Here is an 11,902-nt window from a genome sequence, read left to right on the forward strand (position 1 = left end):
CTGGAGCTAGTGCCATTCGTGGCTTCACCATGGACTCTAGATATCACTCTAAGCAACAAGAGACTCCACCTGTCAATTTTGACAGGTGGTGACGTGCTGATGGAGGAGAAAGAGAGATGCGCGCGGAGTGAGCTCGTGGAGGTGGTGGAGCTGCTGGTGGTGTGCGGCTATCGGTGTGCGGCTGTGAGCTCGCGATGATGAGCGAGGGAGGCGTGCGGCTGCTTGTGGCGTTGGTGGAGCATGAGCTGCGTGGGAGGGAAAAAGATCTGATGGCGGAGGCTTCAGACGGCGAGGCGCGGTAGAGTGTGAGCTCGAGAGGGAGAGTGAGGGGATAAGAGCTGAGGTGGCCGAGAGGGTGGAGCTTGGAGGCGGCGGCGATGGCAGCTGGGCAACGGGGAACTGGCGGCGCATGGCTGCTTGGTGGGCTTCAGGTGGCTCGAGGTGAGTGATGGACCGTGAGGTGGAGGGAGAGGGCCGCGTGCGACAGGCGGAGAACGGCGAGCTAGGTGCGGCTGGGCAGAGCTGGTGGCGTGGGCTTGCGGCGGCGGACGAAACGAAAGAAGAGAAGGACAAGTGGAAAACAGGGGAACAGCGGAGAAGAAGAAGAAAAGGAAAGGAAAGAAAGAAAAGAAATGAAGAAAGAAAAAGAAAAGGGGAAAAAAAATAGTTTTTGGGTTTTTTTTTTTCAATGTTTTTTTTTTCAAAATTTTTTTTTTATGAACTTAAATTTTCAAATTTTGAATTTTTGAAGAAAAAGAAAAAAAAATGTTTTTTTTTCTTTTTTTTTGAATTTTGAATTTTCTCAATGTGAAATTTTTATTTTTAATTTTATTTTTAATTTTTTTTTTTAGGTTTTGGATCGTCAAACACCGCGTGGGCACGCTAAGATTGGTAAACGTCCACTGACCTCAAGAGACACAAACACCGCGTGGTCACGCCAAGATTGCACTTCCTGCCACAGTGGAGAAAAATATGAAGACCGATTACTACTCAACTGAGAAACAAAAAAACGAAAAAAAATGAACAATGAAAAATAATAACATCAATATTTGGATTGCCTCCCAAAAAGCGCCTTTTTTTAATGTCTTTGGCTAGACATTGTCATCTTTGCTCTGGGAGGATAAAATCTTGTGGCTCGTTTCAATGCTTCATCCTTTATATAGTCCTGATAACCCTCGTAAATAGAGTAATCCTTGAGCACACGAGCTACGGTTTTCCTTGGACTAGTAGATGGCACCAAATAATCAAGCAGTGATCTCAATTCTTCATCCACTCCTCCATCAAGAACACTCAACGGTTCAAGATATTTGACCATAGCTACTCTTAACTTATTTCTGCCATGAGACTCAAAAACTTCCGGTATAACAAAATCAATCTCATTAACAGAAATCATAGAGTAAGAGTTAAGAAAATGCGGGTTAGGGAATGGAGGTGGTGTCACCACATTTGATGATTCTTCACTGGATTCTTTCACTTGAATGGGTTGCGGTTGGGGTTCCATTTCTTCCTTTTCGGCTTCTTTTTCAACTGCATCTGTAGATCTCTCATTTTGACACTCTTGCATCTCCTCATCACTAGTCAAGCAAATTGCACTCTCATTTTCTTCAAAATCAACAATGGTTTTCGAGGGCAATTCTTCAATTTGAGAAGCCAATCGATTTATTCTGGATGTCAATAGACATATTTGATCTGCCAGATTACTCATTGCATCCTTCATCATCCCATTTCTCATTTGTGTCTCCTGTTGGAATTGATATGTATTAGTAGCTATTGATTCAACTATTTCTTCAAGAGACATACCTGACATAGATGATGATTCTTGAGACTCATACTGCTGAAAATTCATTGGCCCTGTTGTATAATTATAACTGGAGTTATCCCACCATCCTTGATCATACCCGTTTGAATTAGGGTTATACCACGTTTGAGACCAGGGTGAAAAATCTCCATAATTATTGAGTGGGATACTCAGATTATCTTGATATTCGGGGCACATACCGGTTGAATGATCCCTGGCATAACGAATTTTACAGGTTGCAGCAGTCATTCTTTCTCTAATAGAGTTTAGTGCCTCTGAATATGCAAACTTAGCAAAAAAAACAAGCCTCATTGCCTTCCCTGGAAACAAAATCCAATTTATCACCAAAATACGGAGTGTTAGAAGCCATAAACTATATAAAAAAATAAGAGAAAAATAAATAAAAAAATAAAAACAAGATGAATTCAAAAAGAAACAAATTAATCTGGCACCAGTCCCCGGCAACGGCGCCAAAAATTGACAGGGTGTCAAGCCTGTGCAATAATAAATACCTGCTCAAATAAAATACAAATTCTGTATATAGCGGTAAGTAGGGTCGAATCCACAGGAATTGGGGATAATTTAATTTCTTCTCAAGTTCCAGATATTGGGGTTTTTGAAAATGAGAGTAACTAAATTAATTGGAATAAATTAAAATAAAATAAAATAACTACAACTCAAATAACTAATTATCACAATAAAAATAATAATGGACGAACTCTAGCCAAGAGACAACTTCGGAGATGGTTCACTTAATTCGATCACAGATGCAAGGATTATTCCAGTTACTATCTGATAAATTAGTTATAGTTGTCATACACGCGATAAACAACCAACTCTTCCTCAATTTGTCGATAGCCAAGGTACGACCGTTGACTATTTTTCTAATCAGGAAACAACCCTAGGTACGACCATAGAAGTTCAATTCCCTAATTGCATGAATAATTAGAAGAGCCTAATTCTAACCAATCAACACGCTATGAGGGTCTCTTTAAGTTAGCATGTCTATCTCCCTGACACAAATCCAATCATGCCAGTTGCCACCAGTTTAGAATAATTAAATAATTACGGATTTAACTACCCTAATTGGCTTCAGGTTATTGAATTAATCTAGAATCCGGGCCCTGAATAATCGAATAATAAAACAACCATATGAACATAAAGCAGAAGATAGACGAATACCAGAAAATAATAGGAAAGCTAAAATCGATTATATCTCACAATTTAAGTCGAACCAAATCCTCCGTTGTTCTTGACTAGAAGAAGGGATTTAGTTCATCCCTATTGAGGAGAACCCACGCAAGATCGTCACAATACTTCTGGCGTACATACGAACCAAAGAAAACGCATGAATCCGGAAAAGAAAGAAAACTAAATTGTCTCTCAAAACTAAGCTCCCAACCCTCTGTACGTTTCTCCCTTTTTAAAACCAAAAGAAAGTCTAATGCTATCTCTAGTGGTCCCCCCAACAAATTGGGAGCCCAAGTACAAAAGTGAGGCTCTCTGCCGAAACTTTCTCCTTTTGTTTCCTATTGCTCATCAAAGACTCCCATTAGCAACCGAAATCTTTGTTCTCTTGCAGCACCATGTGGGCCTAACTCGTAAATCCGCTGGAGGCTCTAGTGTGTGAAGGATTTTTCCCAGTAAAATCTCCTTATTAGCATTTGTCAGTTCCACTTCCTGTAGATAGGTCCAAATACCAAATATAAGTATATATTAACAATTTAAAACAATATTTGGTAGGGGCAAGGGGAAATTAATAATAAAATTACACTAACAATTAACACCTTATCATTGCCCAACCCCCCTCCCCCTTTCCTGATGACCTCCAATCGCGTGACCAGATGCGGTCATAAAGGTTGTTGGGGAAGAGGAAACGGAAGGGGGAGCTGGGCGGGGTGGCGAGGGAAGGGGGAGGAGAAGGATGAGAGGGAAGCAGAGAGGAGAGGAGTGGTAGAGGCGAAAGAGGAAGGGGAAGAGAAAGATAGACAAAAAAAAAAGAGGGGAGGGGATGGTGGCGATTGGCGATGGTTGCTAACGGCGGGTGGTGATGGTGGATGATGGAAATTTTATGACAAATTTGTAAAAAACACCCAAAATACAATTTCAAAAACACCAAATTCAAATAAACCATCTACATTAAAAAAAAAATTTATATGCACCGTTGTAATAAATTTTTTTAAATACTTTCAAAAACATCTAATTCATACGTAGTTGATTTATGGCGAAATTTTTTTGGGTTCTACAGATTCTAAAGGATTTGAACTCATGCATAAATGGTAGAGAAAATATCTAGGATTTGTCCTCACACCCAATTGACACCTTAAGTAGAGATAGATTCGTGAAAACTTAGATGGAATGCAAGTATTAGACTATTTTTTGATTTATTAACTTGACAAAAAGAACACGTAATTTTTAAACAAATAGATAATATAACTGTGATTTAGACAATACAATATGGGTTTAGTACATTATCAATTTTATATTTATTATAAAATGGATTAGTTGCATTACGTAAGCACTACAACAAAAATGGCTTTTCTTGACACGTGTATAAGGACACTTGTTGGTTTGTGTCATTATAGCACTTCTATCATGACATTTGTTATCAAATCAATAATATATACTTTAATTTTTTTTAATTTTATCTGATATAAAAATAATAATGTGTCTTTAGATTCCCTATCATAACACTTGAGAAAATGTGAGATACACCAAAAAAATTAAAACATAAAACGATGTCGTTTGATTTTGGCGGAAGATTCCTTTGCCAAAACACTTAGTGAAATCTCAAAATTTCATTTTGCCGGCCAGCAAAATTTTGGCTCTTCTCATCTCTCTCGGCAAACTATCTCTCAAAGCTCTCTGCCAAAATTTTCCTTTCCCCACAAAGTTTTTTCTGCTGAATCTCTCCGCAATCAAACTACCTTTGCTTCCCTATTGAAGGTATGTAATTGCATGGTTACTTTTTGCCCTAAATTGTACAATTTTCTGATTTCCTGCTCCTGCTCTGTAAACCAACTGATGTGAAAATAATTAACTCCTGTAAGCTGCAATAAGATTCTGTGGTATGCTAGTTCAAGTTCGATACTGATTTTTCTTCTAAAAGTTGCTTCATTCTCAATCTTGTTTTCATGATTTTCTGTTTCGGCTGACAGGTAAGAACTATATATTAGTTGGCATGGTTCACAAGCCCAATTAATTATAATAGATGCAGAGCTAATCAAAGAATTACTAACCAACAGAGAAGGCGCTTACCAGAAAATGGATATGGAAGGCATTGCAAAGAAATTATCAAATTAATAGGTGAGCCGCTTATAACAAATGAGGGGAAAAAATGGGCAAAAGTACACAAACTGGCTAACCACTCATTCCTTGCAGAGAGCCTAAAGGTAAGCCTTCTTCTATGTTAATCACATCACGAGTCAAGAATAAGAAAGTTTGTTGTCCCATATATGAAAATGGGAAGTGAATTTGGCATATAATATTGCTCGAGTAATTCCCTATACATGATTTGCTTCTCATAAGAATAACCTTTTGCACAGAGCAAGGTACCAGAAATGATTGCTAGTGTCGAGGCGTTGCTGGAAAGCAAAGGTATCAGCTCTCGTCTTATGCCAAAAAAGCTCCTCTTACCCCCTGCCCTGTACCCCGGCTTCTCCCACATAAGTGACCACTACCCTTTATACTGGATTTGTTGTCCATAACCTGTTCGATAAAATGTCAACCTTCTTTCCTTTGGTACTGATATTAATTTACTCAATAATATATAAACTAATAGAATTAATGTAATTAAGATGCTTTATCCTCTTTCATATCTGTGAGCGCATTTGATGTGTTTCTGTTGCTTTGACATATGCTTGTTTATTGCTGATCTCTTTCTTCAGTCTGTAATTAAGAAGAAGTATGGCCAAGATGCAACAAATGTTGGTGATGAGGGTGACATTGCTCTAATATCCAGGTTAGTTCATGGCATTTTGCTAATATGCTTCCTGTTCATTGTTCAATTCGGTTGTCATATATTTTACAACTTTGTGACTTTGACATTTCAGGAGAACAAGGAAGGTCTTGAATTGCTTAAAACAGCTATTGCTAAAGCTGGTTACACTGGTAAAGTAAGTATTGGAATGGATGTTTATACTGGTTACACTGTTCTCGAATGCTATGGGTATATGTTTTGCTGGTGAAAATGGAGCAGATGTCAAAGGCGGATGTTTGTATGGAAGCAGGCTGCATCCAAGCTTAGGGGTGTACAAGTTTTTACTTACACAGAGCTTGAGATTGCAACAAACAAATTTAGTGCAGCAAATGTGATAGGAAATGGAGGGTATGGGGTAGTGTATAGAGGGATTTTGAGTGATGGCACTGTGGCTGCAATTAAGATGTTGCACAGAGAAGGGAAACAATGAGGAATGTGCCTTTCGGTTAGAGGTTAGTGGACTTCATTTATTGCTAGTTTTCATATTATCCAATTTTTTAAGCTACATAAGCTTGTCAATTAAACTCATCTGTACACTCAATTGAAGATTTTTTTTTTGTTTTGTGGTATTTTCCCCTCTTTGGCTAAATACATTGGGGAATAAAGGGAAGTGGTGAGTGAGAATGGAAGTGAGATATTTGCCTAAAAAATTAATGGTACTTCTGGCATTGGTCCAGCCATTGCTTTCTTGAACATCCTAATTGAACTTATTTGATGGGTGCTTGTCTGTGGTATGGTTTATTTCAACAAGTCTGTATTGAAATCAGTTTGAAGAGTTTGAAATTGCTGCAAGTTGTGATTGGGATGGATGTGGCTACTTCTGAGTTTTATGGTAAAGACAAGATTTATGATCTAAACTTCAAAGAAGAGGTATTGCTTTTTCACATTTTCTCCCCAGATTGTTATGTCAAACGTTCGAATTCATTGCTAAGCCAAAGGATAAAATTACATCTAGATTCATAAATTCTAGTCTTCTAAAGAGGGGTAATTTCAATCATGACATCTATCTTTTTGGTCATTCTTCTTCTTTATTTAGTATGTTTGCTGCTTTAGTAGTATGTTTGGTGATAGCAAGTAAAATTTCAGTGCAATGATGGCAATTGGATCAGTGTGTTATTCCAAAACCTTTTGATATACAAGAAAATATAACCTGCGTTATCACCTTTGCTTTTCCCAGTTAAGTTTTGCAAACCTGCTTGGTACCAAAATTTGGCTATTCAGCAATCAACTTTATTTTGAATGAAATGAATCCTGTTTGGTATCGTTACTTTACATTAGAACGTAATTGCTAGGTGCTGATATCTTTAATTTATTTTTTTATTTCTGGTCTTTCTTTACAGAATAATGATGGCTCACAAAAGATATCAGGTTATGACTGAAGGCTCTCCTTTCATTGGAAAGTTTGGAAGCTACTGCAAGTTCTTTCTACTTGCTAGGGATGAGAATATTTTAGTTTGTGCACAAGAGAATCTTTTAAGTTTGTTCACATGAGAATCTTTCAAGTTTGTATTTGTTAGGGATTTGTTATGTTAGTACTTGTTACTGACTTTTAGTTCAACAAATTATATTTGAGTATTGATTTTTGCTTTTAGATTACTATATGCATTCTGTTCTTTGGGATAATTTTACAAGTCCTTTGGGTTTCTGATTGACGGAATGTATAGCAGGGAGCACTACCTGCAGGTTGCTTCTATATCAAAAAAAAAAAGATAAAAAAACTCCTGGCAATTAAAAGTGTCAGCATAGAATTCGATATTCTAATGTTGTACTATACCTATCCTGACACTTTCAATTATCAAGAAAATGGATTTTTGTTGGCAGATGGGATGTTATAACAGCATAGTTTTCCTGACATGTTGAATAGTATGAGTCTATCCCCACATTGGAAGGGACAACACTCGCCCTAGGTGTGAGGATAGATAAAGTGTCAGGTTAGATTATCTATACTGACACTTTTAAATGCCGTTAAAGGCCATTTTTGTTGTAGTGAAGGATGAACCTTCAAACAGATTACGGATGAATTATATCATTATAAAATTCATCTACAGCTTAACTAACAAAAAGGTAAGGCAAATTAAATATTACAATTTCGGGAAAAAAGGCTAAATGATTCATCTAAGAAATTAGAAATTACCACTCTCTTCGCTAAATTAAATGGAAGAAATGCTGACGTTTTCACGATAACCTTATGAAGAATCAATAATATATTGAGTTTCGTATGTACACTTTTAAGCGTCCAGTATAATTTTTCAAATGACAAAAAATTAAAGAAATTACAGAAATGAAAAATAGCCTTGACTATTCTCAAAATACATTTGTGATCTTGTGAACGAGCACAGCCATAACTGTTATACTAAATTGAAGGAATAAAATTCTAAACTTTTTTCAAAATGAACAACCACGGCAATTACGGGAGATCGAATTTCAAAATTTATACATAAACGAAGCGTCACCTCTCAACTTACATGTTCTACTGCTTTGCAATAATAATTCTTGGTACAGTAATTTTTTGGTCTTCTTCTGAGGTCGGCTTCATGGCTCTCTTTAATTCGTTAGATAGAAAAATTTTCAAGGATGTGCATATTTGTTATGATTTAATAACATTGGAACTATGATTTACTCAATATACAAGTATTTGCATATGATGTATCTATTATAAAAGGGTTCAAGTAAATCATGTAGAACTTGCGTAATATACTATCATTCTATCTCCACGAAGTTCATACATGTTGTAGCTCCATACAATTGATTTATACTTCCAATTCTAGACTTTGATACTTTCTCTTTTTTACCAGTTATTTTGCATGAAAACTCAGTGTTCCTTGGAATTCTCTTCTTCTTCACTCCCAGGTGTGAAGTGTCCTTCTCTATGTCTAGATGCAAATCTTTATGTCGTCTCTCCTTATACTATCTAAATTCCTACCCTGCTGACCGTCTTTTATGGAATCTGAGAGCTATTTATCTTCCCCCGATAGTGCTTTACCTGCGTCTTCAGTTTTATATTTCTCATTCTTGACCATGGATGTTTCCTCCATCACCAGTGCTCTTTTGCTCCTCTTTTACTAGAAGTAATGTCTTTGACAGCACAAGAATCTGTCAATAGCTGTGAAGGGGGGTCGTGGGTTAAGAATGGGAAAGCCTCTTTGGTACCTGTAAGAAAGAAGAGAACTTTAAAGAACAAAAATAAGAAAAAGCTAACTGTCTTTAAGGTTAAGATATTTGTTGATGCTAAAATTTGTTTTACATGGCACATATGTTTTGTACCAGCTGCAACGGGCCACTCCATCCAAGCCTTTTAGAACACTACAAATAATGGATTCACAATGGTTTGTAAGATGACTACTAATTTATTCTTGCTAGTATTGGTAAAATAACAAAGGCACAAACAGAAAAACTAAATGGAAAAAGAATGATGAGTTGAGTACACATACAAATCTGGTAGCTCATTAATTCGATTGAGATGGAATTCAAGAGTGGATTTACACACCATCTGTGTTTTTCACAATCATCTTCTTCATCTTCTGCTTCCATATCATAGTTTGACTTCGAAAGAAAGCTTTTCTTTATCTCCATTTGTATGGTTCTTAATCTTTTAAGCATGCGGATAAAAGCTTACTGTTACAAATGACTCTTTAATTTATAAGCTGCTCTCAAAGCCATTTCGTGTCTTTTGGTAACAATTAAAATATGGGAGGTAGGTAAATGAATTTATTGCCTAGATTTCCTTATAAATTGTAAGATTTGGTCATAAAAGTTTATCATTTTGGCTATATAGGCTGCATATGTATTAGGATAGCCAATTATTCAATGCCATTATAGGCGTTGACAATAAGATTTTTTGTGCTAAATAGGAATTACTTGTGGAAACTAAGTTGATAGACATAGACATTTTTTTTTTCAAATGCCCATTTTATTACTTATGGATCAAACCCAAAGCAAAGTTACGACATAGACATTAATATATTAATTGACATTAATATTCTTATTTCTACATTTTAATTTATGGTAGGCAAATGTATGTTTCATGAACAGGTAAGGGTTTGTCTAACAAGCACGTTTAGGGTAGGTTAAATGGGATTCAAATCAAAATTTGGAAAATATCTAACAACAAAGCAATAATATATGTGAGTGAGTGCAATAGATAAAAAAAAATTGTATCAGGTGACCAAAATCTCAAGAGAAAGCCGGAGATGTACTAGTGCTTACAAAAATATTGTGCATGCATTTGGTGTCTACGTCACAAGAGTGCACTATCCCTCTCAAATTTCTATTTTTAGGCATTTTGTCATTTGACCAAGTGAATTAAAGAGTGATAGGCGTAATTGCAAAATCTCATGCTTGTACTTGCGGATTAATTGAAAAACTTATAGGTTGCATTGGATTCAAAAGTATTAATAAGTAAACTTCTTGTTATATCTACGGGGAGTGCTCGCACATGGTACAGGTGTTTGGTACCAGTGGTTGAAGAGAATTTTTCATTGGACAAATAATAGTATATTCTAAAAAGAAACAATCATCAAATATGACAAAGCAAGTTTGGAATTCATTGTCCAACTCTAAAGAAGCTACAGTCTAATGCTTTTATGTAAAATGTGTTCAACACTAACATATAGTATGAGTATTTGTCCACGCATCGTACTTATGAAGTCCTAAAGGTCAGAAAAATAAAGTATGAAGAAATAGTAGGAATCTGGGACACCCACAAGAGTCTCTTTCTTTAATGAAATCGCGACAAATCCAGATCTCTTCTCAACAACAACAAGTACATAGTAGAAGTTACACTTTCCCAATAAGAATGGATTGAGATAAACATGAGTGAGCTAGGGGGGGGTGAGGTTGTAGGGTGTAGGTTGGCTGCTTGTCAGGGTTTTGGGGGGGCTAGGTTGTTAGCCTGGTGGCGTTTGGGTGTATGATACGGTGTGGGGCGTTCGGGGTCTGTAATGTGAGGCTAGGGTGGAGGCTTTTTGTCGAAGCTTGCGCGGGTCGCTTTTCCGATGCATATACTTTTCTGTGTGGCTGCTTATTTGTGTTCATTCGATTATGTCTGCCAATCGACACAGCCTTTTCCCTCGTGTATTGGTCTTAGCCGATAGCATCTCTGGAATCTACTTCAGGGGACATCTCTCAACCAGGGGGCCTCCAAATCAGACCCCTCCTCCTACATTCTTTGATGATGCGCGAAAGACAAATACTCCTGGATATCCAGAAAGGGTGTCCATCCTAAAGAACTGTAAACCCCTCTGAATTTCGCCTCCATAGGTTTTAGTTAATCATTCTGAGTCTATTTGCTTTCAGAAATGGTCACATCTTATTCTATGCCAAATGTCTACTATCCTGATATGTTGCATCAATTTTTTGCCAATCTTAGGAAAGGTTCTGACCAAACTGAAATATTTTCCAGGGTTAATGGGGTAGACTTAATCTTTGACTCTGAAATTGTGAACTCCATTTTAAATACTACCATTGAACGTTTATGCAAAGATAAGATTGCTAATTTCTTTTCCTATGAAGAGCTCCCGACTGCGGCAAATCATTTTGAAGGGACAAAAATGTTAACCTATTTCAAAAGAAGTTTTTCCTCACCTGCTGATGCTAAATTGAATGATCTGGCCCCTGTGAATTTAATTTCTTTTTCTATCATTTCAAACCTGCTTGTGCCTACTGATGGCCATAGAACTGATGCAAACAAAATGGAGTTGTACCTCTTTTATTGTCTTCAAGAAAAAATTCGTATTGATTTTGGTTTTGTCATGTGCAAGTTTTTACTTCGCTATGCCACTGATTCTCGCAGAAAATTATCTTATGGAAAGTTTCTTCAAAAGATTTTTGAGTTTTACAAAGTCCCTACTCTAGGTGTTTGCCCCAAAGAAGCATCTTCTTATGCCTTTACCAAAGGATATTTTGAAAGGAAAAATCTTGTTTTTAAAGATAATCTGTGGGCTTATAAGGGGGCATCATCTAGTGAACAGAGGTCTAAGACTGCACATGATCCTTCATCTATTCCACTCACTCCCATTCATCCTAGGAAATCTGCCACTAAGGCATCTTCCTCCTCCAATGATGGAGTGATTGAGCTTCTTCATGAACTCAAATAGCATGTTCTTCTTCTAGAACATGGCCTAATG

The 11,902-nt window shown here is 36.9% G+C and overlaps 1 protein-coding gene across 1 annotated transcript; it reads left to right on the top strand.

Annotated features, from left to right (window-relative positions):
• Positions 1–5,631: 5,631 nt before the first annotated feature.
• Positions 5,632–6,207, top strand: LOC113756306 (probable LRR receptor-like serine/threonine-protein kinase At4g30520). Its single transcript, XM_027300026.1, has 3 exons — positions 5,632–5,759; positions 5,851–5,913; positions 5,997–6,207. Exons 1-3 carry the CDS (start codon positions 5,632–5,634, stop codon positions 6,205–6,207), a joined length of 402 nt encoding a protein of 133 aa, XP_027155827.1.
• Positions 6,208–11,902: the final 5,695 nt, after the last annotated feature.

The sequence above is a fragment of the Coffea eugenioides genome, unplaced genomic scaffold (genome assembly GCF_003713205.1).
Source record: "Coffea eugenioides isolate CCC68of unplaced genomic scaffold, Ceug_1.0 ScVebR1_2174;HRSCAF=3161, whole genome shotgun sequence".
Lineage (NCBI taxonomy): Eukaryota > Viridiplantae > Streptophyta > Magnoliopsida > Gentianales > Rubiaceae > Coffea > Coffea eugenioides.

Excerpts from the sequence above, each read along its gene's own strand:
- LOC113756306 (XM_027300026.1), top strand. The coding sequence starts at position 5,632 with ATGTGTTTCTGTTGCTTTGACATATGCTTGTTTATTGCTGATCTCTTT. Across the intron at positions 5,760-5,850 it reads GACATTGCTCTAATATCCAG|GAGAACAAGGAAGGTCTTGA; the intron begins GTTAGTTCATGG and ends TTGACATTTCAG. Across the intron at positions 5,914-5,996 it reads AAGCTGGTTACACTGGTAAA|ATGTCAAAGGCGGATGTTTG; the intron begins GTAAGTATTGGA and ends AAAATGGAGCAG.